General features: G+C 29.1%; 1 protein-coding gene across 1 annotated transcript; it reads right to left on the bottom strand.

The window, feature by feature from the left end:
• Window positions 1-1,598: 1,598 nt before the first annotated feature.
• Window positions 1,599-17,508, bottom strand: LOC107451574 (E3 SUMO-protein ligase PIAS4). The gene is made up of 11 exons (XM_016067720.4): window positions 17,362-17,508; window positions 17,109-17,287; window positions 14,653-14,756; window positions 11,507-11,576; window positions 10,449-10,566; window positions 9,324-9,431; window positions 7,361-7,463; window positions 6,308-6,369; window positions 4,449-4,609; window positions 2,470-2,536; window positions 1,599-1,818 (listed from the first exon to the last, which is right to left on the bottom strand). The coding sequence occupies exons 1-11, from the start codon at window positions 17,407-17,409 to the stop codon at window positions 1,759-1,761; spliced, it is 1,080 nt and encodes a 359-aa protein (XP_015923206.2). The 5' UTR covers window positions 17,410-17,508; the 3' UTR covers window positions 1,599-1,758.
• Between the last annotated feature and the right edge of the window lie 10,298 nt (window positions 17,509-27,806).

The following is a 27,806-nucleotide window of genomic DNA, read 5'->3' as shown; positions in this document are numbered from 1 at the left end:
AAGTGTTCGAAATCTAAATTTTTAATATTAGAACAGTTACACAAACGCTGCATTGTTTGGGTTCACAAAAATATGCAAAAAAAAATGAGAATTACTCATTGATTTTTATATAGATAAAAGATCTCGCAAAATCGACGATAGTTTTTTTATAAATCCTATTATAAAAAAATACTTAAATTATTTGTCTATTTTAAAAGTCCAGTCATTCTTTTCAATAAGATAAAACACTTAAAATTAAAATTTTGCTTTGAGATTTAATGCAATTAAGCTGCAGCTTTATTTTATTTTCTTTGGCGAAAGAACGGTAGAACAGTATAACGAGGACCAATGCCACACAACCTCGGTCCCTACGCAGACTAATTCAAGTGGTCACCCACCCACACACTGACCGCAGCCAGTGATGCTTCACTTCGGTGATCTGCTGGGAACCGTGTCTTAACGATCAGTCTACCGCGGGACGAAAAAATTTTGAATAACACCCTTAATCACAACATTGTTTAAAAACTTTAGCTGGCAGAATAGTTCTGTGAACAGCGAGGCGAGCATGGTAAAAGAAACAACTAATTTCATTTTTAAGGATTATGACCTGTTAAATAGTTTTCTAATAACAGAAGTTACCATTTTTTGGTTAGACTACATTTTTAGATGCCACTTGGATTAGAGGGTTGCCACTCATATCTGCAAAATTAAATCCCTGTGTTTTCACTGTACAAATTATACACAATGTATTAAGTTGAAACACACAATCACTGTGCATTTATGTGAGCTATAGTAAGATAACTGTACTAGTTTTAATTGCTGGAGAAGCTTAGAGAAATCAGGTACAGATTCAAGTAAATACTTCTACAGTAAATGAAGTAAATTAGTATAGTTCAACTACCATCTTTAAATATTCCAAATGCCGGCCAGATGGCCGAGCGGTTAGCGTGCCTGACTGCAAAGCCATAGGCTGCAGGTTCGAATCCCGCTCTGGGCATGGATGTTTCTCTCTCTCTTTGTGCTGTCCTCTGTGCGTATGATGTGTGAATGTGGCCCACCCTATAAACGGGTTTGTGGCAGTCTGGCGTGGGCAATGTTGCTCGCCTCCGTGACTTTGGTTCACAGGTGCCCACTGGGTAACGCGAAATGAGCAACAATTCTGGCAAAGTATTGGCAAAGATTGAAATTCAGTGCCTGCCATTGAAAAAAAAAATATTCCAAATTTCCTTCATTTTCTCTGTTATAGACGATTTTTAAATTCCCTTTATGTTCCAAATTTTTCCTATTCCTCCTACGGAGTAACAACCCCGAATTATCACCAAGTTGGTCAACAGCTAGATAAGCGATTTTTTTCTACTTATGGAAACCCGCAAAGAAATCTTTAATTATGTTCTTGGCGTCATTTTATTTAGCAAGGCTTTGCAGACAGGCACAATTTGCTTAAAAAAATTGCTAGTTTTTGACAAGGGGTCACTCTAAATATTTTGTATCATTTTTTTTTTTGTAATGACCTGCATTTGAAAAAATAAATGTCTTTCTTTCTTTTTCTTTTTTCTTTACATGGAATATTATTACATCACAGTTGTATTCACAAGTAATGCAGAAATACGAAGCAAAAATAAAATGCAAGCAAAGACTTTATTAAAAATATGTTTTGAAATGTTCTCTTCTTATAAAAACATTTACAGCTTAAAATTTGCTTCGAATCAGGGATTAAGAAGGAAAATTGTTCTGTAAAATAATAGCAAAAGCTGGCATGCGTATTCATTTCAATCTACATCAGTCAATTATTATAGTTTCCTCAGTAATGACAACCTCTTCCGACTCTTGATCATAAAACTAGCAAAAGAAAATGAAGATTAATTACAGTTTCAAAATATCTACTTATTAAATTATTCGGATAAAATTAATTATTTATTTTTATCAAGCAAACACAATTACAATATTTCAAGCATTTTTGAGGAATAATAAGCCTTCTCGTTTTGGAAAAGAGACAGGAAAGGTTCACATGATATACTTCTTTTTAAACTAAGATAAGATAATTATGATGTCATTACAACAATAATTGTGATTTAATCAAAGAATAAAACTAATTAACAAACTCAGAAAAAGACAAAATAAGTAAGTAACATTACAATAATAAATCAAAATAGAAAAGCGCTAGCATTTATCAGCTAAAACAATAAATCCAAGGAAATCTCAATTTGAGATAAATTTCTCAAATTTTTGGTGCTTAAAATTATTTTAAATTGTATCGCATCAGTGCACACTTATTCAGTATTCAATTCTTCATTGTAATTATTCTTTCTGGCTTTTATCTTTAATTAATTGCAATACTAGGAAATTGTCATTTATAGAAAATAATAAAACAATTTTTTAAATAATTTCATTTTTATTAAGTTTGTTATCATTTTTTACTTTTAAAGCACTATTTTACTCAGAAAATTTTGCGTACAGGGAGATCAGTAGATTTGATAAATGCTGACTTACATGTTTGTCTCTTTGCTTGAAAAATGTAAGTAGAAGTTTTCCTGAATCTGCATAGTTCTTAAGAGTCCTAAATAAATACAGATATGCTTTAAAACTAACATGAATAAATTTTACCTAAATTTTAAAACTATCAAATTACATATGCCAATTCAAGATTATGTTTTCTTAATAATAAATATGAACGGTAAATCAGTAATAAATTAAACTCTTTATTTTATCTTAAATATATCCTTAGTAGAATTAGGGTAGAAACTTTTTTTAATCATTATTAAAAAGTAGTTGAAGAGTTAATTTTTTGCATTTTTAAGATTATGCATTTTAAAGTTTTCCTATCCATCGTAGTTTAGAATATATACGCATAAACATCAATGCCTAAACATTAATTTTAGGGCCGTGGTACATCAGTGGTAAGAGAATCGGACTACCATCTGGAGGAGCCGGTGTTCGATCCTCGACTCTGCTCAGACAAACTGAGTACATACGATATAAGCGCTATTACAATCTGTGGAATCGAATGTCTGTCGTTCAGCAGTACCATGAATACAGGGATCTGGAGAAAATTTCCTTCCCCTTCAGATCTATGTCAAAGATGTGGAAGTGTCGTCTCGTATAAGTGGTGGTGTCATCTAAGGAGGTTTTGAGCCAAGACGTGCTTTCGCATTTACGATGCTCTCTTATCGAACGAAAGGCGCACCTTCCTGACTTGTCCAAGCCACACATGCCAGCCAGTGGAAGATTCGTTCCCTAGATAAACGTTAGAATTCAGCTATAATTTTACTCGCCTTAGAAGAACTCAAAGATGAACTATATCCAAACAATTAGTTGCTAAATTGCAATAGGTAATATAATGTTGAAAATCAGGCTATGGTTACCGAAATCATATAGTTACCATTACTTGGCAATTTTTCATTTCTGAAAGCTTTAAGAAAAAAAAGCAAAGAGTTCCAACTATTTTAATGCTAAATTTACATGCATTTTGTGTGTATCTAGCAGTAGGGGGAAAATCAGCGCCCCACTTTTAGGGTTGATTAACTCTCTTACTAGAGTGCTATGGTAAGCGCTTCACCCCACTTCGGATAGATGACCTCTCATCTATAGGATGAGCGAAACATCCCACTTCCTCAGCATGGATAAGAGTTCAACCCCACTTATAAGTTCTTAATGTTATATATATATATATATATATATATATATATATATATATATATATATATATATATATATATATATATATATATATATATATATATATATATATATATATATATATATATATATATATATATATATATATATATATATATATATATATATATATATTATATCTAAAACAAGTTCCAAATGAATTGCTCATTGCAAATAATTACAAACAATTGGCAAAGTGTCCTTCATTATGCTAACCACTCATATGCTCTTAACGTTACATGGTATGTTTAGACTAAACGAATACTTCTTAAAAGGTTTTTAGTATTTACTTCTTCACATATATGAATATTTTTGAAAAATTTGATGTTTGCTTTGTATGCGTTCTACTTGTAATTTTCATCTGAGCTTCAGATACAGTTAACTAGTGAAATTTTGAGAGTGCACAAGTGTGTGAGAGTATTGAGAGAAATGACATCCAGCTATTATTACCATTCAACTTTACAGTTTGATACTTGGTATAACCTATAAGCATCGCAACTTTGGTCAATTCGCCTAAATTTGCCTTTTAGCGTTTTCTATTTTGTTTCTTTTTCGTTCTACTTGTAGTTTTTGCCTTTGCGTCAGATATAATTACCTCTATCAGATACTATTCAATTGTAGCTTTTAGTATTAAATGAATCATTGTTTAAAATAAACAGATTGATTACATTTTTTAAGTATACTATTTTCAAATTCGGCAGAGAATAAAGCAAAAATTGAAATACATATAACATTTTATTTTTAGCCACATAATGTCTCTGTATAAAAATGACGAGTTATATTCCATTACTTACTGGTCTATATATATTGAATCATAGCTGATTGTCTTAGAACAGACTGGGCATTTCCACTTCAAAAAATACTGCATTTCTTCCAAAAATGGGAAAAGATCGAAAACATCTGGATGTGTACAACTGTTGCTTCGGCAAGGAAAAGAAATCGTCTTTTTTGTTTTCTAAAATATAATTAAAATATTTTGGGATGTTAACATATAGCAGTGAGCGATGCCATCATAATAATTTATCAGGGTGATTTTTTTTTTTTTAAAAATTGCTCTCTAAAGTATATATGATAAATTTTATACTTTTGTACTATTGGGTTGGTCGGAAAATAACTACTTTTTTTTTTACCTTCGCGATAGTAAAAAAGTAAAATATGCCGAAAATACAGTTCTTCACTTTCCATATTTGAAAAGACACCGATCTACAACTACTGAGTAGAAACAAACGAACTTTTTCACAAGCAAGCCTAGATATAACAGCTGTCAAAATATATAATGATTATGTGGCTTAAGTGTGAATTTGGTTGTGAAAAAACACAATTAAGTCATTTGTTGGGAAGAAAAAATCACTTTCTGTGCAACTCAATATATATTTAGAAAAAGTGGAAGAAAAATATTGCTGAAAAAATATATTTAAAGTCATAAGCAATTTTCGAATTAGTCGCAAGTTAATGTCGGTAATGTAAAAATAAATAAATAAAATAATAAAACTTTTTACTGTAATCTGTGTCTTCAATCTTTAAGCGATGGTAAAAAAATATCTAATATTTGTACGAAATGGTATTATGGTAGAATGTAATACCAAATGTCTTAAAAGTAACAGACGATTTTGAAAAATTATTTAAAGAAAAGTAAGACGAGATAATATATATATATATATATATATATATATATATATATATATATATATATATACAACAAAATAAATAAATACACGAAGAAAGTTAAGAAAAACAATAAGTTCCATTTATTGCGAAGCTGCAAGTAAACAGAACTCATTAGATAAGCTCAAAATGAAGATAAAACAAAGGAAAATTATAGACATATGACTGGAAAAAAAAGGGGGGGGAATAATAATGAAAAAAAAATAACAAACTGATTTTAAAAAAAAATCATACTTTTTTTTCTTTTTTTTTTTTTAAATCAGTTGTTTGTTATTTTTTTTTTCATTATTATTTCTCCCTCCCCCCTTTTTTTTCTTCATATGTCTATTATTTTCCTTTGTTTTATCTTCATTTTGAACTTATATATATATATATATATAAATATGTTCGCTGCTATCTGTGATGATAATCTTGTGGAATGCTTGGAACGTATATGCTACAAAAATGTTTTTTTTTTCCCTACAGCATATACCTTTGCATGCTACGTAAGTATAATGACATTTTGTAGCTATTTGAATATCTTGTAGCCAGCCATCATATTTCTAGTGAGAATGAATACCTGGTTTCCTATACACAACACAGCAAACATTTGTATCTCCTTCCGCTTTTTCATAGGTTTTCCAAATCATCTATCATTTTGTAGACACTTGGTAGAGAATATTTGTACAAAAAGTTATGATAACAAAGTAATTTTTTTTTTCAGACCATCGGATAGTTTTAACAAGTAAAAAATTCCTTCTCAAGATCTTTCATTCAAGGTCTTCAAGATTTACTTTTTATTGCAAGCACAAATAAAACAAATTAGTTTTCTCTTCATATATTTCCAAAAAATAAATCAAAAACTTAAGAAATATATTACGGTTTTAAAAATACAAAATACTGGCGTTAGTAAATAGAATAGTAAATCTAGTAAATGAAAATAGAATATAAAAATAGTAAATAATAGTGTAGAATAATAATTTTTTTTATAATAAATTGTTAAACTTACATGACAAATTAAAAGTAACTTATAACTGTGCTTAATGGACTTGTTGTGAATGCAATTTGAAACTGTGAAAATGTAAAACAATATTATTTAAAAAAAACATAAAAGCATTTTATTCATTAGTTTCTTATATTTTAGTATTTAAGGTATTTTGATGCAAAACTATAATGAATTTTTGAAAGAAAGAAGAAAAAAAATATTACAGTACGTAAAAAAAAAAAAAAAAAAAAAAAAACCCGGATTACCCTAAACAACTTTTGACCTAATGATATCAAATATGCTAATTAATAAATGCAGAACATACTTTTTAAGTTACGAAATACGACACAAAAACTTACTTTCTTTCTCTAAACGTACAGTATATATTTTGAACGCTTATTCAGAGAAACGTACTTTCTCTGAATAAACATATCTTTTTTTTTGACAAATATGGTCGCAATAGTTTGATCAGGAGAGGGCTCCAAAATTTGGACCCTTTAATGTTAATTAAACTTTTCGTGTATTTCTCTATGTCTCAAGAACTTTAAGAGCAAATTGAAAAGTTTTTGCACACAACTATATAATCTATTTATTCAAAGATGATTCAAAGATGATGAGAGTTATTTTGAGATAAGAAAAACAGTTACTCATCTTGAAAAGTTCTTTAATTTACAAAATCAGTTATTGATCAATTTTTTAATAAAAAGGAAGAATAATTTTTTCAAACTTTTTTTTTTTGCATTTTATATTTTAGTACAAATAAATTCCGATAATCTAATAAATTTCTTTTTAAAAAACTAATAGACTGTTTTTAATACTTAAAAACCCCGAAATATCTTTTTGCTTGTAATTAGAACGTCAGAAAAAAGTTCAAAATATGATTCACTAATTAAAGCTTTATTCATTTTGAATTACAGTCAATAAAATATTAAGTATTTAATTTTCGAGTAGTTCAGTCAGTTAAATTCTTTTATAATAAAATATTAATAAATAAATACAATTATTATAATTAGAAAATAATGAACATGATTTTGTTTAATATTTTAGTAACAAAAAAAACTGATCGTTCGTATTTACCTAAATCACGTACACTTTTATCACCTCCAATTTTAGTCGGAAATATACTCACAAAGTCTAGAGGCGTAAGTCTTCTGACAATTGATACGTCAAAATAATATCCCTAAGTTTAAAAAACAAAAATTATAATCATAACATTACAGATGATTCGTAAATTAAAACAGAAAAATCATAAAATTGCTCTCTTACTTAAAAGGGTATGAGAAAAACTTTCAGGAAAAAATAACATTGCTGTATTGCACCTTCTTATAATCTTATATATTGGAGAGTACAGCGCGCAAAATAGAAAAGCGAATTGCTAATAAATAACTGATTTAGTACCATATGAGGCGCATCTGTTTGAAATGATAAATAAAAAATTTTCCCATTTCAGAAAGTGAATAGAAAATTGTTTGGTCCAGTTTTAGAAAGTCCGGAGTTAACCATAATTGGATTAAAGCACACATTTGTTTTGTTAATAAGTTGACGATTAAAAAAAATAATTATAAATAAAAATAATAAAATTTTCTTAATTGAAGAAATCATTTCTTTTCACATCGCAAATTACACTTTAGCAAGATTATTTGGTTATAGTAAATTATGGTTATTATTATTACAATAACCAATCAGGTAACACTAAGTAAAACATTAGTGTAGAGAATATCAGACAATGAAACGTAACCTTAAAACACATCAATATAGGAAATGGTACTTAACCTTAACAAAGAATCAGTGTATCCTGGCAGAGTGTACCGGGCAAATATATACCAAGAAAAGGTAGTTAACCTTAAAACATCACGTGTAGGGAATACCGGGCAATGGCTTACATATCTTGTTATTTTTCGTCAGTACTGTGCTCGGTATGAGCCGGGTTTGGAATTCATATTGACCAGCATCACTGGGATTCGAACCTGGGTCAACTCATTGGGAGGCGAGTGCTCTGTTCCCTGAGACACCACTGCTTCAGGCGACTATTCTGTTTAAAAAGAGTTCAGTGTAGCTCTAATGCGATGTTAACAACCAAAATCAAATCAAAACAGCATCTGAATGATTTGACAGCAGCCTTTCAAAACATTTCAATTTGAAGCATCAAATTGTTCTCTTAAATTTTTGAGACTGAAAATTCAGTTTTCATAGGAAAACGAATACAATACTGATGCACATTAACTCTGTGACTCACTGAATGATTGGATTTACTATGTCTTCGTAAACTTAAGCTTTTTCTTTCTTTTCTTTGGTAATCTAAACATAAGGGAGTAGAATGGTATGGAATGCCTTTTTTTCCTATTATTATTTCTTGTTCAGTTAACAAGACTCGCCGGTGAGCTTTTGGTAGTAGACTAATACGTACTAGTAACGTCTAGACTATACTAAATGTTCGGAATTACCAGTAAGGCTTCTTTCAACCTTTAATAAAAATGTAGTGGTTCATGCAAGTCAATCTTTTAAATTAGATTCTAATTCAATTTTGATACCAATTCTAGTTCTGAAATGTTTTATGGTATTCACTTTTTTTCACTCGTTACATTTTTTTTAAATCTAGAAATAATATACCCAGGGACAATTTGGGTAAAAATGTCACCCTTAAAAAATGGTGGTTAATCACTATATTGCCCCAGGTTCTTAAATTCAAATGTGGGAAGAACGTAAGTAAGACACGTTTTAAAAAGACCTCTTAAAGTTTTGAAACAATCTCAAATATATAGTTTAGATAATTATAATTTATGAGAGTTTTGTTATCTTAAGACTTTTGCTTATCTAAATGATTAATTATAAATATGCGTAAATTAATAATAACAGTAGACTCTGAGCACTTATAATGTTATGCCTTAATGTTTTTAACGCAGTGCTGTTAAACGTTTCTTTGTTGCATTAGAACTCATTTATCATACTGTAAATTAAATAAATGCGCGAATACAATTTAACATCAACAATACAAAATATTTTCAGAACATAGAAAATAAGAGTAGTATTATTTCCTTACCAACATATTTCCAGGTTTTGATGAATGAATTACAACTGTATTTATAGTATTCGCATCAAAATTACAGTATTTTGTAATGTAAAATATATGAGGGCATGGTTGTGGAACCTATGGTGCATAAAATGTATTTACAGATCATAAGATATAAATAATAATCAACACATTAGTACAATACAAAAATCAATAAATTAAAGAAAATGTGGGATTAATAAAAGTGATTCAGCTCAAATTCGATATGCTAAATTGAATTAGAATCGAGGCATCGCCCTAAAAAATAAAACCTGGATGGACCTCTGCCAATTTAATAATTGTTAATAAAGTTTTAAACATTCCTAGGTTTAGCCATAGCTTTATTTTTAAAGGAAGATCATTTATTATTCTTTTATGCTCTCTATTTCTTTATAAATACATAATAATAAACCATTTAGTTCACTCAATATCAATCTGCATACACGGTTCTTTGGCGTTGTTAAAAGTATTCTAATAATTCTCATAGTAATAAAATCCTTAAATGGGCGTGGCTCTTGCCATGATTTAATTTCAGTGGGAGCTTTTGTATTATAGACCACTGTGCTATAGTCATTGTTTTGCATTTTGTGTTGTTATTGTTGTTTTTAATGCCACTGGTCAGTATCAGCAAGCCTGCTTGGTGAAACCAAAGGAATTTAAAGCAGAGGGTGCGTTTCTTTTTTTTAGTGGCGCCATCTATGACCAAAAATATGACTTCAGTCACACACTCGTCACAGCCCGTTTATAGGGTGGACTCATTCATTCATCCTCAGATCGTAATCTTGACTTGAACAGGAGAACGATCAATCTCCAATTCAGTACCCCTAGATGCATAATAATTTTTGGGAACATGGGGAGCTTTGTGCCCAGACAGATTTAACGTACACCTGTCACCATTTACTACACCGGAAGCCTTCGGCCGGCGGGGATCTAACTCACACCCTCTTGGACATGAGCGCAACCCTCTACCAAGCAGGTTTTGTGTTTTGCACGGTATTTCCTACTTTATTAAGAGTTCCTAGTCTAAATCTTTAGAATCAGAAAAGTAACAATATTTTTTAAATATAGCAGTAAAAATAATTATAGATAGCAAAAGTATTGCAACAAATTATTTACGTAAATAGGTTTATTGTTGATTAAGATCCAAATGTAGGCATCATCCCAAACATCAACATCTAAAGTTTCCCAGAATTTGATCTGAACTTCCAACTCATACGAACCATCCATTCGTTGACTGAAAATAAAATATATCCATCAAAATAAAATAAACAAGAGTAGGAATCAATCTTCTTAAAAATTTGTAGTTACAAGACATGGAAGAATTAGTCTTCAGTGAATATGAAAAATTCACAAACCAAATAAAGGCTACCTACTAAACTCACGCACTTTGTAGACCAATAAATTCAAACTTGAACTTTTTTTTATTTCAAAGAAAAGCGAAAGAAACTCTGTTCCTCATGTACATGAATTCATTTCAGAGTTCGTAAATAGAATATGACTATCGCTTCATACTAAATGTTTACGATAGATCTTCTTACATATGTTCATTAATTTACTCTTAAAGAGAAATTATTACAGAATTTTTCCGTTTCATGATGTTTTAACTATTTTTTCCTAATTCTTAAGACAGCTCTGAAATTCGGCATTACTTTATTTCAAAACAACTTTCAAAATTACCTATAGAAATCATACAAAAAAATTAAACTGTGAAGAAACTAAAAAATAACCTTAATTGAAGAAGAAAAAAACGAAATTTGAATATTAAAATTCAAATACAAAGGAAAAACCTCGCGTAACTTAATAGAAACAAATATTATAAGCACGTTGTTTTTTGCAACAGAGGGGAAAAAAAGGGAAAGTTACCTGAATCTTGCAGAAAATTTAGAATGGAACAATTGGGTTGTTTATTCATACAGTGGAGAAATAGGATTACTGTTCCTTCTAGCAAATTTGTGTCTTCTAGCAAATTTTAAATCATTCAACCACATTGTAGTAACAACTGATATATAAAAAGCAACAATTGATATTTCTAAATATCAATTACTAATTCTTTCTTTGATATTTTTAAGAGATAATATTTAAACAAATTTTTTCTAAGAATACAAATAAAATAAAACTAATGCAAAATTAACATAACATTCTTAAACGATTGTATATAGAAAGATCCTATTTACCTTTTTTTAATTTTTTTAACTGAAGATTGTGGTATAGAAAGCTCCATGCAAAGAGGGCCCTTTTCAACATCTGTAAATATTGTTTAAAAAATGCAGCAAAATATTTAAAAACAAAACAAAAAATAAATAACGAAAAAAAAAACTAAAATACTCATAATTTTTTTTAAAAATTGAAAGCCTTTTTTAAGTTATTTTTTCTGGACAAAATACAGCTTAGTGCAAAAACAATATATAGTTTTTATTAGCAATAATGGATCCAAACAATTATGAATTTTTACGATTCATTAATTTAACAATTCAGAGAGAAAAAAAACATTCAAATGTCTAGATAAGAGAAGTTTTGTTTTTTTCTCTCCTGTTAAATTGTTAAAAATAAATTAAGCTCTCTAGATAAATGTAAAAAAAATTATGGCTTTTTTCAAACAGGCCTAAGACAATAAGAAGAGTTAGAAAGGGGACCTATTTCAAAGAGCCCGTGACTTCAGAAGGGTCAGACATAACTAATAAAACTAAATGATAAATTTAGAAATATTGAAAATATAAATTTTTAAAATACTAATTTTGAATTACTTTACGAAAATACATTTCTTAAAGAAGACCAAATTTGCCAATATACAATCTCAAACGGGTAAAAAAATTCTGGCAGAATTACCGTATTGTACAGTAATGACAATTCTGGTTAAAAATAATTTATGCATAATTTATTGTTATTTTCCCAATATCATTACCAAGAGCCGCGATGGCTCAGGGGATAGAGCGTTCGCCTTCCAATGAGGCGAACCGGGTTCGAATCCCAGTCGATACGAATTCCGCATCCGGCTTGCACCGACCACGGTGCTGACGTGAAATATCCTCAGTGGTAGGCGGATCATGGGTTACAGTCCCATTGCCGTCAAGCTAACCGTGGGAAGTTCTCGTGGTCTTAATCTCCATGTAACGCAAATGCAGGTTAGCTCCATTAGAAAGTTCTCCACGAAGGCAAAATTTTTCCCAATACTCGATCCTGGAGTTCTCTTGTCTTCTGGATTGGGTTCAAAATTACAAGGCTACGGAGTTGAACATTAGTAGTCGTAAACCCATAAAATTGGGTCGGCTGTTTAACGACGGTTATAAAATAAAATAAAATATCATTACCAAAGCGCTTCGGTAAAAATAACTGAGCGTTTCGGCTTTCCTATAGAGCCAGAAACACGGTAAATTTTAGCATATTCTGATAGTTTTGATTGTACTTTTTTTCTCAAGGTATAGTTTACTTTTTAGAAGAATGCGGGCTTTTAGTTTCCATTGTTACTTTTTTATTTTTGATTATTGACTACTACTTTACATCAAGGTGGTAGTGATACACCATACATAAATTTTGAACTGCAAAAAAAGTAGTTGCCACTATTCTTTGTGTTGATATAAACTGACAGTTTTAACAGTGCGTATAGTCTCATTTTTCTATTTACTGTTTTAATTTCTTTTTACTTATTCATTCCTTTTTTGCGTGCTTGTTTATTGACAACTTATATTTTCATCAATATTTAGAGCTTCACCCCAAAAACATTTTTTTTAAAAAACAAGCAAGTTTCTTAGAAATATATTCTCCCTAGTTCTTTCAAAGATTTGCTATTTTGTCAATTTTATATAATTTTTGGCACGATAACTACGGTTCGGTACATAATATGTATTTATAGTAGTTTCACATTTGAGAATGTATTTATAGCAGTTTTATATATTAGTCACTGACACGTTTTTAAGTCCCGCAGTGGACTGATCGTTAAGACACGGTTCCCAGCAGATCACCGAAGTCAAGCATCACTGGCTGCGGTCAGTGTGCGGGTGGGTGACCACTTGGATCAGCCTGCGTAGGGACCGAGGGTGTGCGGTATTGGTCCTCGTTAAACTGTTCTACCGTAAAGTGCTCGACTTCGCGTGCAGGTCGTCGGGCTTTCGAAGCGGGGGTGCCATCCCCTCTGCAGAGGATCAAAATTGTGATGGCATGTCTTCGGATCATCCTCAGGGATGTTTCCCAGACCGTCGCCAATAGCCCACTGTGCAGCTCTAGTGCGACGTAAATGAACTACAACAACAACGACACGTTCTTAAGCACCGAGGTGTAGGCGCCGTACAAAAATAATTTGATAAAATTTACAAAATAACAGTGGTTGGAAAAAATTCGTACGAATTTATCACTAAAATTGTGCTTAATTTTTTAACAAAATGTTTCGCCATGGATCTATTATATTAATACTAATGAGTGTGAAAATATGTGTCGTGAATAAACAAATACACAAAAAACGAATAAATAAACTATAACAGTAAAAAAGTAAGTAAAAAATGTGACAAGACGCATCAAACTTTCATCTCCTTGAGCTCGATTGTAAACAATCTACTGTTGCCAACTGCCGGCTTCCTGGCCGAAATAATTTGTGAATGGAGTAAATGCATCTGAGTGCTGTTTAGACTTTCTCAGTTATTGGTATTTAGATTTCACTACACCCTATCTGTTTGATGAGATCTTTCTGAACACTACACATGTTAATATATTACTTAATTTAGACCAATTAAGAATATTTTATTAATGAAATTTATCTTTTTATCGTCAAAAATTCAGAATATGTTAAATTAACTGCATTTTTTAAAAACTTAAATCTGAAAGCATGTTTGGTAAAAATATCTGTTAACCAAAAAATTTTATTCTCATTTTTGAAGAACTATTCGGCGGATTCCATTCTAATTTTTGATTACATATTTTAAAATAAAAAAAGAAAGAACAGATTCAAACTAATTTCGCCTACAAAATTAATTAGTATAAAATATCATCCACGCAAATTAATTAGTATAAAATATCATCCACACAAATTAGATAGTATGATTAAGGTTAAACCCTTGAACACTCTTACGATTATTGCATCTTCGCACTTGATAACCAGATCATTAGATCAAAAATTATTAAGGTGTTGCGTCTATCATTTGGCGTACAGTATAATATATTAATATTAATTTAGAAGTGGAATAAATCAAATTATAATCAAATCAAGTTCGTTTTTATGAATCAGAAAACTGTAACAAATGCAATTTATTTTAGAGATTCAAGTTTTTTTTCCAATACAGGCAAAAATAAAAATATTTATCATCATAAAAAGATATTTCTATACACTTACTAAAGGAATGAGGCGCAATAAGTGATTCGATGCTAGTAAAAAACAAATATTTTCCTAGATCCACTGATTTATTACCAAGATTGCGCAGCGGTATCGTATTTTGTCTAAAAGAAAAAATATACATAAAAAAGAAGATGGAAGAAAAAAAAACGAAATTCTAGGAAAAATAGAATTAATATAATAACTTAAAACTAACTACCATAAAATTGGTTTGCAGTATTCCTCCCTTATAAGTCTTTCTAGTTTTATTGAAAGATTTGTAACTCATTTTCAATTCTAAGAACATTTATTTCCAATTTAAGAAATAGTTTACTAAATTTTAATATATAAAAGTGATTTCATTAAGAATTTCCATCAGTTTCCTCACATAAAAAAATTTAAAAACTTGTAGCATTGATTGTAGTTACTTAATTCAAAAATATTCGTTTTTATCTTAGTCTGAACATGTAGGGTAAGAGAGCACAGCACTTTTCAGAAAAAGGTTGCCGAAAGAAAAAAAAAATCTTTCAAGGACTGCAGAAAATAAATTGACTTTATAGTCGGTAATGAATTCAATTTTTGTCTAAATTAATAGCTAAATTATTCATAAAATTTATTGATTTATTGAAAATTTATTGACATAAAATTTATTGATTGATACTTGTCTAAAAAATTAAAAGACAAAGTACAAGTACAATATTTCTTAATTAAAAAATACATTAGGAGTTTTACACGAAATTAAATTGTAGCTCTCTTGCTACATTCTCTGTGTAAAAATTAATTTTATTAATATTTTTGAGGCACATTAATAGTTTACATCTTTAATTCTTATACTACTCCTTTATTTTTTTAAACATTTGTTTTGAACAGGTTTTTTTTCTTCTTTGATCAAGGAAAATTTAAAAATAAATAAATAAATAAAAATTACGAAAGTCACCTATCGACACATCTACATTCGTAATTTTAAAATAATAACTTTAATAAGTTTTCAATGTTTATTAAGACTAGTTTAAAAAAAGTTGTTAATCTTTCATACTAGTTATGAAGTTGTTAGAAGGACAGGGCCGCACATTTACTATTCAAGGACCGCATTTAGCAGGATCACGGTTGTGCACTTCTAGAATTTGAGAATTTTACATCTTCTATGCAAAACTTTTTAAAATTGGTCACAACATTTTAAACAAATATTTAGTCTATCTCAAAATTTTTTCTCAAAAATAAGGCTTGATAATCTTTTTATTTAAAAAAAAAGACATATAAAATAAGAAACACAGCCACAAATTTCACATTTTACGAAGACAAGTTACAAATTGAAGAAGAGAGAACAATAATTCAAATACAAATAAAATAAACGGCTGTAAGTATAAATTAAAATTAAAATTTTGTACCAAGTACGCATTATAGGTAGAAAGTCATTTACTTCCAACTGTAAAAAAAGGTAAATTTTAAATTTGATAAGTCATTTTTATTGAAGAATAAAATAAAATGGGAAAACTGAATTTTTTAAAATTCGCCATTCAAATGAAAATCTCCCTTAATTTTTTTTCTTAGTAGAAATCATGTTCTTTTAATATTTTTAAAAGGTTATCTTTAGTTACAATTTTACATAAAAGTAATTTTGCGATAAAAATAATTTTCTGCAATCAATTTTTCTCAAGCATCTTACAGAAAATATAAATTTAATTAGGATATCCCTGTGGCAGAATTTTTTCGAGCTTTTTTGTAACAGTTCTTTCTAGTTCTAATACCTCTTCTGAGAGAAATTTTTAATAGTAGCAAATATATATGTTACTAATTTAAAGTAACAGAAGCGCTTTCTGTTTACAAAAAAAGCCTTAATGTATAAAACAGAACAGTATATATTTTTTTAATTATAAATTTAAAATTTATTTTTTAAATCTAAAACTGAAAGAATACATATTCTAATATTATTTGTGATATTTTTCTTTTCTAAAAATATTTGTATAGTTAACTTTTTTTTAAATTTTTTCTATTTGGAAATTACTTTTCATAATATCACTCTGAAATTCTAGCTAAAGCCAATCATTGTGGAATTTTTTTATTCTCAAAAGAAAGTAGGGGGAAAAAATTACGAGCATTTTTTTTCCATATGCGAGAAAGGCATTTTTTGAATATAATTTGGCAGAAAGGGGGAAAAAAAGTTCTGCAGAAAAAAATATGTTTCGAAAAATTCTGCAGATAAAAAAACTCAACTTCTTTGCTTCCCAAACAAAAAAGATTTCTGCAGGAACTCAGTAGCGTTCTGCGACAAAGTCGCCGTGTGGCCAAGATTCTGCCACGAGATAGGATACAAGAATAGAAAGATAACAGTATTAAAAGCCAAAATATGTACTAATTAACGGACAGGTACTAGTTATTACAGAGAAAATTAACATAGATTACAGATGATAATTGTAGGAAGAAATGAATAAATTTAATTTTACAAGTGAGAAAGAAGGAATTTTAAATTTACATACATTAGTAATTCGTCAATTTTTCTGCTAAGTTCTTCAAAATTTTTTACTTCACAGTAGTCGTAATTATTCACAAGTAATAAAGCTTTCTTAAGTAATTCTTTTTTAGAACCAGAACTATCCATGTTGGCGAAATCTAACAGATCTTTTAGCTCCAGAATGCGAAATTTTTTAACTTTATTCTGAAAGAAGAAAATATTTAATTAGAATATAATATTTTTTAATTTTGCTAACTATTTTAAATAATAATTAGTACCTCGAGGTTTGTCACTTCACAACGATGAAGTAAAAATTCTGAAGACATGTTAGTAAACTTGTTCAAATCAACACGGATTCAAAATAAACGAAATGGTTTTTGTTTTGATTACCAGAAATTAAAGCGGCAGTTTTATGTAATACTCAGATTGAGCCTTCTTAGAACAACAATTGCGAAATAAATGAAACAGTTGCCAAAACAAGAAAAAAGAATTTTGTTCGACAAGAAAGTATTTTTATTTTTAGATGAGTATCTTTTAATTTTAAATATTATAAACAATAATAACAATAAATTTTTAATGTATAACAACAATAAATTTATATTATTAAATTATTGTAACTCACATAATATATTCTATTAAAAACAAGAGTAGATTAATAAGTAATGGTATCGAATCATTTCCGAAACTAAGGTGACGGAAAACCCCCTTTAAACATGGAAGAAAGACTTGTTTTCAATAAATAATAACATAATTAATGATAAAAATTTTTATTCATTTTTTATTGAAATATATCACTTATTTTTGTTTTTAGAAATAGCATAATGATTTAAATTAAAATGCTAATTCGCAAAAAAATTATTAATTTTCCATTTGTTGATTTTTTTTCTTTTAATATTATTATAAAAATTGATTACGTATTTTTTCATAAGTAGAGTTCGGTTTCATCAGACGACGGCTAGTAATGGAAAACTGCTTATTTTAGTATTTGTTGCAAGCATACTTCGAATGAAGAATGTTATGCCGCCATATTAACTAAACAACAGTGTTTTTTACAACACTGCCATTTCAATAGCAGCGGAGACTAAGAAATTGCGCTGCATTTTGTTTTTAACTATTGTTTTGAGTGAACGAAGGAAACTTCTACTGTAGTTGCTATAACCTTTCTAAAAATGAATTTTTTTAATTCTTAAAAACATTTTATTATCCTTTAACCCTTTCTCTATCGGCTTCGCATCTCTCTTGTGTCTGTATGGTCGACGTCGCATTTCATGCGATGAAAAGAAAAATTGCATCATTGAAATTGAATTCGTCGCTACTTACACGTCTCTTTAATCCCGGCGATTTTTTTCTTCTTCCGAATATTACTAAGAGATGGTGCAACTATCATTTTTCGTAATGAGATTTCTTGCCTTGAATTGAAATCAAAATCATTTTGTACTGTCTATAATTTCGCTTTCATTAGTGTTACTGTTGCGTTTCAAAATAGTTTTGATGTAGTTTTAATTATTATTCATAATCATTATTTTAAGCAGATATTTCCAATTAATTTTATTAATTATAATAATCATTAATTAACAATTATTGTATGTAGATATTTATTTTGAACACCTCAAAACAATTGAATTAATAAATATGTTATAACAGTGTATTTTTTCACGATAAAACTTAAATGAATTGCAGGGAAAACTGGAGATCAATGGACGGGAGATCACATATTTCACCACCAATCGGTCAAGTAAATAACTGCTTACTGAGAAATATTTTGCATTTTTGAATTTAGGATAGAACATATGTTAATTTTCAGCAATAAAAAAAATGCTTTTTTGGGATCGGATGTTCGAAAAAAAATTCGACAGAGAAGGCGTAAAGTAATAAATCATATGTCTCATTAAGCTCAATTATATATATGCTGCAACTAGTGGTTTGCTCCATGATGTTCATGTTGTATCTGCCACAGTTTTTTTCATTTTATAACCAGCGTTGAATAGCTGACCCGGAGTTTACAACTATCAATGTTCAACTTCGTAGTCTTGTAATTTCAAACCCAACCCAGAAGAATACGTCAGCACTGTGGTCGGTGCCAGTTAAGAGCAGAATTCGTATCAACCAGCCGCCGCTGGGATTCGAACCTGGATCACCTCATTGGGAAGCGAGTGCTCTATCGCCTGAGTCACCATGGCTCCTTATTTTCATGTTAAATATTTTTGACTTTTGCAATATCTGTATATAGTTATTAGTTAATTTATTTTTGGGAATGAATCTAAAAGTATGTAGTACAGTATGAGCTCTATCCCCACGGGTTTTCGAACGCAGTTTAGAATATGGGCAGTGTCGATGTCGCTAACAATTATTTCACCGGCAGAACATATATCCGACGCTTGTTCATAGAGACCAAAGCACATAGCTAAACGTTTATTTGTTTCTGGCACGATCATTTCACCGACAGCTTATTTCGTTGACATCTTAATTTTAATTCATATTTCCTGAATAAACATCTTTATGAATTGTACAAATTTTTTAATCTGAAACACTTTTTGAAAAAAAATTTTTTTTTAATGTGCATTATTTTAAGGTAATCAAAGTTATATCATTAAATAAATTAATTAATCAATAATCTGAGTGTTGCTGCGACCTGGAGGTGTCTAAAGTTGTTATAAAGAGCATGTCGTCTTTAATTTTTGATTTATAAAATATCTTTTTTCGGATATTAATTCAGAAGTGTTTAATTAAAATTTCATTTTGAAACATTTTTTATTCTTATTAGAAAAGAACTGTTCTGACAAATAATATAGTTTGAAGCGTTACGTTTGAAGCACTTTATCCGTGTTCTGACTACGACCATATATATATATATATATATATATATATATATATATATATATATATATATATATATATATATATATATATATATATATATATATATATATATATATATATATATATATATATATATATATATATATATATATATATATATATATGTGTGTGTGTGTGTGTGTGTGTGTGTGTAACATGCGAGACTACAGCCTCTCTGTCAATACGCCAGATGTCGCTTTCTTTAACAAAAAGCAACGAACTTTCTCGATGTAAATGAAGAGAGTGAGTTGATGTAGTTTCTAAGTGAAACTGGTTGTTTTTAGATAAAACCTGAAACCTGTGTGGTTCGAACCTAAGTGGTTAGAGTCTATGTGACTCATATTGTTATTGAGGAATAAATATTATTGTTATTGATCATATGGTTGATTGAATTAGTTGATGATAACCATCATCGCATTATGGTGTAGTTTGAAGTAACTCGGCATATATACCTGGCATAATGGTGTCAGAAGTGGGATTCGAACCCATGCGAGACTACAGCCTCTCTGTCAATACGCCAGATGTCGCTTTCTTTAACAAAAAGCAACGAACTTTCTCGATGTAAATGAAGAGTTAGTGAGTTGATGTAGTTTCTAAGTGAAACTGGTTGTTTTTAGATAAAACCTGAAACCTGTGTGGTTCGAACCTAAGTGGTTAGAGTCTATGTGACTCATATTGTTATTGAGGAGTAAATATTATTGTTATTGATCATATGGTTGATTGAATTAGTTGATGATAACCATCATCGCATTATGGTGTAGTTTGAAGTAACTCGGCATATATATATATATATATATATATATATATATATATATATATATATATATATATATATATATATATATATATATATATATATATATATATATAAAGCAAGTTAAAATATATTCTCTATGGGGGGGGGAAATGCGTTACGGTTGTTAAGATTTTAACTGTATTTAAAATTAGTCATACTTAATTAGTTTGTGCCAGCCTCGTGCAAAATTATTTGCCAGGGTCACAAAATTCCCACACCAAATTTATTCTACGGGTATTGGATCGGAGATTGATCATTTTCTAAATCAGGTCAAAATTATGATCTATGGATGATAGACGAATGGCGTGTGAATAAGTCCTCTTAGTAAAACGGGCTGTGACGTATACGTGTGATAGAAATCGAATTCTTGGCCATAGATGGCACCACTGGAAGACAAGAAGAAGCACACCCCTCTGCTCTAAATAGGTTTGCTAGTATTGGAAAATGATATACGAGAACAGCAACAAGTAACATCACGCTTGGGTGTTGAAACTGATTGACTGCTGAATCGTAGCATGAGCAAATGCCATCATTCAGTGGCCAATCAGTTTCGACACCCTCGCGTGACGTCACTCGACGGTACCCAATTAATGCCTTAAATCTTTGCTAAAACTATATACTATCCATGGTTACTACTATTCATGTAATTAGGATCGATATTTTGTTAATTGCAATATTTCTAATATTAGTGCGAATTTCTTGTAACAGATAATAATACAATAAACAATAGTAAAATATAAATCAATATTAGGCTTAGTGAAAAATAAATTATTAAATACTTAGTGAACAAATAAAAAACATAAAAATATTATCCATTCTAATTAAATGGATTAGTAGTAATTATGAATGGCATATGAAAATCAAGAGGGATGAACGTTTTATGTCTATTTTTCACTAAAATAACGATTGGATCTCCATTTTACGCTTTTTGAAGATCACTATGCTTTGACAAATCATCAATAGCATAAAAAATCGGTTCTCTCCGAGGGTTATTACACAGTGAAGATGCAACGAGCTGGTTAAAAACGGTTCCTGTCAAGTCCTTCTTCTCATACATCAGAAGTTTTTTTTTCCTCGTGGGGCAAAGTTTTGAGTAATATAATGAGATCAACATTTCGCATAATAATAATTTCTGTTGTTAAGATAGTTAGCACCAATTGTATTTCCAACAACAAAACTATTAACATTTTCTTTTGCGATATTTGATCAACACTTTTTAATCCTTTAGAAAATTGTAAAATAAATCTATTTCAGGGAAGGTAGTGAAAATAGATTCCTCACTAGTGGTAACCTATTTTTTTTTCTTTTTATTTGCCTCAAAAATAGCAAGGAAAAACGCGAAATTGTTAAAACAGGAAAAATCCTGAAATAGGGAAAAAAAGTGTTAAGTCCTCCTCAGGGAATATGAACTATTTTTTTTTTCATTAATAGAATCTAAATGAGTTATTTAACAACATTTATTTGCTTAAAAAGAAATAAATTATGAATTAAAATTTTATTTATAAGGTACCTAAAAATTATAGCTTTATTAAGAAAGGAAGGAAAGCGCCTCCTCAGGAAGTAGGGAATTTCTTTGTTCCATTGCTTGATCTCACATGAGTGTTTTCCTAAGTTTCAAAACTCTATAAATTTTTTACATTATTCGTCATTTTTGGATCTGATTTGAACGTACTATTCCTTGTTTTAACACTTTACTAAATGCAAACACTTGAAAAAGATAAATTTTTTTCACACCGTGATCATTTTCTAACAATAACCGACAGAGTTGGTTTTTTCTTTTAGAACCAATTTCTTTTTTAAATATATATATCTTTACATATGTTACCGGCAAAGTATGAAATAAACATCCTGATGAGGTTATTATGTAAATGATGTGCATGTTACTGTGAATGACCGAAATCGGTGGTTGTTGACAATCACATAGTCGCTTTGGTGAATGTCCGAAATATTTATTACATCCGATTTGATATTAATTCGTTCGTGGATATAATTACATTTATTCGATATTTTAATACTTACTGACGATAGATTAGAAGAAACATCAGTGTAGGGTATACCGGGCAATGGCACTTGACCTTAAAAAAACATCAGCGTAGGGTATACTGGGCAAATGTATACCGGGCTAATAGCTAGTGGATGCAGTTAGTCGTTATTTTGGAGGGATGATCTACTAAAAATGTGTTTTATTTATTCTAATATATTAAAACCACAGAGAAGGGAAAAACAATCAATACATAAAATAAAATTTAGAGTTTGTGTGTCTGTCTGTTTATATGCCGAATTGCGGATATACCATAAACTCTAAAAATACGAGATTGAAAAGGAATCTAAATAAGTAAAATTATAAACAAATTACGATGTAAGGTTTTTAATTTTTTTAAAAATTATATTTCAAATTCAGACATTTAAAAATAGAAATTATATCATTGATTTAGTGGAATCCAGTGTTTTAAAATAAGCTATGGACGATTCAGTTTTTTGAATTATTTTAAAGATAACAGATAGCTTCTAGCTCTAATCAAAAAAGCTGTTTATCGCACTTCCTATACATACATTATTTTATTTATACTTACTTATATTTCATTTGTTATCCCAGGTTTTCTGAAAGATCGTGGTAGCATAAGCAAACTACATCATCAAATTATTATTCCTAAGTTAATCTGAAACCACGAGTTTATTTTGTTTATAGTTATGTCTTTAAATCGTGATTTTACAAAACTCAACAATTTAAAAACGACCATAATTGAAATGAAAATAAAAGTTTTGTAACTGAAAGACAAAATTATTGGAAAAATGGAACTAATTCACTGAGGAATAAGCACAAAAAAACACCAATATTATTATTGGCGCCAAGGATAATTAATTTTTGCCAACTATGCTGTCAATGATGTTTAACTAATTTTGATTATAAATACTAAATGACATAAAATATGCTATGAGTTAAAAGGAAAAATTAATGCAGAAAATTAAGTTATTCGTTACAGGGTACCTATAAAAAGCCGGGGTAATGTTGACGTGTTATTATTGACACCAATGATGCTCAATTTTGGTTATGAGCATTATTTACATTATGGTAATCGGTTAAGTTTTGATAGATACCAAATATACTCTTATATTGTACAACGTATTTTAGGGTAAATTTGGTGTGGTTAATTACAGCTGCAACAGTACTGTACATTTTTATGATAGATTTATTACATAGATAGATACGCACGGGAGTGAGTAGCTTAACTATGACAAATTTTAAATATCATGAGTCGACTTGAGCAACAGCATTTTTGCAGATGATACTGAATACAGTTGGCCTTTATTTTGATGGGATGAACTACTAAATATTTGCTTTGCTTAATCTAATGATGTAAAGCAACTGAGAAAGTCAAGAAATAATTATAAATAAAAAAAGCTGAATCATTTTAACTTTATTATTTGTGATGGTATTTGTCTGAAAATTGTGTGCACATTTCTATAGTGTTATTCAGTGCTGATTAATCGATGCCTTTTTTTCACCCTGTACGAAAAACCGGCATTCGGCTAATTATAAATTTTAAAAAAAAATGGAATTATTTTAGATTCCAATTTAAATACTTCATCGTAAAAAACGATGTAATATGATTTCATAAGAATAACCGACTGTTACTGGTATTTCTAGAGCAAAAAGTATTCAGAAATTCTGTTTAAAAAACTTTTCCTTTGTCCCTTGGAAGCAGGCACCGCATCCTCTTACCACTGTCATTTGTTCAATCCAGTTTCAATGAGAAAAAGGATAAAATCTTACCCTGTACAGGAATTAATTTATTCTTTTTTCAAGCATCGGAGAGAGGTGAAAAGTTTATAGGACTGGAAGAGGATAAGATTTTGCATCACGATGTATCATCACTTTAACATCGCGACACTTTGTTACATTAACGTTTTATTTTTGCAGGAAAGGAACAGCAGCATAACCCTTATGGAAGCAAAAAATTTTTGATCCAGATTGTAGCAAATAGTCTTTATATACAGAAAAGCATAGTGCTTGCAAAATTAAGATTTTTGAACACATAAATTAACATTTTACATTTAAGTTAACAGAGCTTGGGAAACAATGCATTAATTAATAAAAAAGATGTAATAGAAAAGCAAAAAAGAATTGCTAAAATAAATATATAACTGAAAAAATCTTAGACTTCCGACTAACGCATTTGAGTAAAGACTATTTAACAATTTATTCCCTAGTAATTTTATGTTTTTACGATTATTTTTATCGTCCACTTCCACTTGTTTTTTCTAATTTTGATATTTTAATAAGAATACTATTACAACATGTGTATGCTGAATTTTAAGGTATTATTTTTGGACTTGCTCTATTTGCACCAATTCTATAGTAAATCCTGGTCAACCCTTTCCAATTCTAATATTTTTAATACAATGTTATGCATTATGACAACAGTGATTTTCTATAACTTGAAAAATATAAGAAAATTTGGATTTTCATATGTTTGGCTCCTTTTTAACTAAAAGCTGGTCCCTATTTAAAAAATGAATTCTCTATCTCTTCCTTCTCTCTATTGTTAGAAAAAAAATTGGAAACAAGAAGAGCTTTGGAAAATTAAGGCTTTTAATTAGGATTGATTAAATGCTTGCATCAAGTAAAAGCAACAAAGTAATTTGATACTCAGAATTATTAATAAAGAAAAGGATTTTTATTCATAGGTTATGTTGAACTATAATTCTGCTTGCCCACATATGCTGGAGCGATATATATATAATTTCCGTGTTGGAGAATTACATGTCCCAAGGGACAAGTCATAAAAAATTTTTGCGTTTCCTCTACGATTTTTGGCGTACTTGACTTTTTTTAACATGTAAAAGGAATAACTGGACAAATGCATTTCATTATTTTAGCAATAACTACTTGACATGCTCTATTCGATAGGTTGGAAAAAAAAACTCACTTAACATGTTAATTCACATTTGGGTGAAAGATGAAAATTGCTTTCAGTTTTGGCACAAAACTGATATTTGTGCACAAATCAGGGTTGGCAGGTTTTTGACATGTGACAGTTTAAACCATGGTTTAAACCGTCACGTCAAAAACCTCACTGTCAAAAATGTCGAAAACCTATATTCATATGTGAAATTTAATTAATACATAAAATTTATATATTTTTTATAAAGGATAGTGTTTCTAAATATGTTCTAGAAAAAATAAATTTAAAATTTTGAAGAAACACTTATATTTTGAACAGTAACCAAAATCTTGTACTTAAAACTCACATCTTTTGTAATATTATGTATTCATTTTCATGTGTTATTGAAAATCTGCAGTGATATTATTAAGAAATTTATTTATAACCAAATTTAGCATATAGTATAGATTATACTAAAAATTAGACATTTTTAAAGATAAACATTAGCAGTTTTGTACATTAGACATCTTCTTTTAAAGAAAAATCTTTTTAATATTCTTTTAAATCTTCTTAATAATCTTTTTAACATAAGACAATACAAATTTAAGTGCTTTCTGTTAAATACACAGAGTAAAATAGTGTTCATTTACAGTATATTCAGCCTATTCATTTACTATGCTGAAAATTTAGTTTATCCAAATACTTGTGAATTTCATTTTGCTGAATACGATATAGTTTTGTTGAATATCTAAATATTCAGCTGTTGAATAATTACTTCTTGCTTTCAAGATATGCATTATTTGTATTCTTAATACAAGTGGAGAAAAAAAAATTAAGAGATAAAAATTGTTTTAAAATGATAAGTGTAATAATTATAAATAAATATAATAAACAATATGAATTATATTTATCATTATTCATAAATATAACTACTTTTAAATTCAAATTAACTTACTGGATAATAAAGATATTCGGTATAACATTAAAAAAATTTTTTTATACACTTGTATCAAGTTTGTATTTATACAACATAACTTGTAAGTTCCTTATAAATATTAGTTATATGTTCCTTATATGTCAAAAATGCATAGTAATAAACTTTTAATTTTCTTAAGTATCAAAAAAAAAAAAATTTTTTTTCAAATATAAATATTTAAACAATTTTTGTGCAAAATTTTTCTGCACATGCATTTGAATATAAATTTCTGAGATTTTAAATCTGTTATTTTACCTTAATTCTAATTAAAAAATATTTTAAAACCTGCTGATTACCTATAGTATAATTAAATTTCAATCTAATGCATGGCAACTGTTGGTAGTTTTGAAGTTTATATATTTTCTTGGCAAACTTCAGTTTTTGACATTTTTGACGGTTTAAACCAGTATTATACCCTTGTCATGTCAAAAACCACTTTTTGTTGTCAAAAACCCAACCCTGGCACAAATATTGTGTCAAATTGACCAAATTTATGATAGATTTATTTACTTTACTAATAGATTGAGAAAGAACTTAAAAATAGTTAATGGGAAAAGGCGCACTTAACTCTAAACTTGTTAGTTTAGTAAATTACTATGTCTACGATGCATCAGGGGTGATAGTGAGCCCAACTCAAAAATCCTGAAAATTTCACGTGTAAAATCAATAAAGACGCATTTAGAAAAATTTATGTCTTCATAAATTTAAATCATTGATATTTTAAAAACATGAAATTCTAAATAAATTGTATGCAGCATAATTTAAATGAATAATTATGTATAAGTTTACTTTTATGTCTAATCACATTTATTATTCTTAAAGAAAAAATATTTACAAATGAAAGAGATGCCAAGTATATATTCTAGTTCTAATATTTCTAAATAAAATAAACAAGAATTTTTAGACATATACATTTCCAGAAGTTTCCGGAAATCCAAGGATTTCCGGAAACTTCCGGATCGCGGTTAGCGAAAAATCAGGAAATCTGGATTTTTTCCGTAGCACAATCACCTCCGAAGCATCGAGAAATAGCGTACACACTGTCGGGTGTATGCTTCTGAAGAAAATGCCAATCCAAACATTGCACCCCCGATGATTGCATAACATTGATATTTTCTGATGCATCGGCTACTCCTAAATATCTGTAAAGGAATTAGTTTATTCCTTTTCCAAGAATCAAAGAGAGGTGGAATGTTTGTAAAGGAA

Source organism: Parasteatoda tepidariorum, chromosome 7 (assembly GCF_982258835.1).
Source record: "Parasteatoda tepidariorum strain Cologne lab strain chromosome 7, Ptep-v5.0, whole genome shotgun sequence".
Taxonomy (NCBI): domain Eukaryota; kingdom Metazoa; phylum Arthropoda; class Arachnida; order Araneae; family Theridiidae; genus Parasteatoda; species Parasteatoda tepidariorum.
This window is presented reverse-complemented; position numbering and strand designations above follow the sequence as displayed.

What these genes read in the sequence shown, in the direction of transcription:
- LOC107451574 (XM_016067720.4), bottom strand. Translation starts at nt 17,409, where the DNA reads ATGTCTTCAGAATTTTTACTTCATCGTTGTGAAGTGACAAACCTCGAG. An exon ending in GTGAAGTGACAAACCTCGAG is followed by an intron (nt 17,288 to 17,361) that starts GTACTAATTATT and finishes TTCTTCTTTCAG; the next exon opens with AATAAAGTTAAAAAATTTCG. An exon ending in AAAATTGACGAATTACTAAT is followed by an intron (nt 14,757 to 17,108) that starts GTATGTAAATTT and finishes TTTTTCTTTTAG; the next exon opens with ACAAAATACGATACCGCTGC.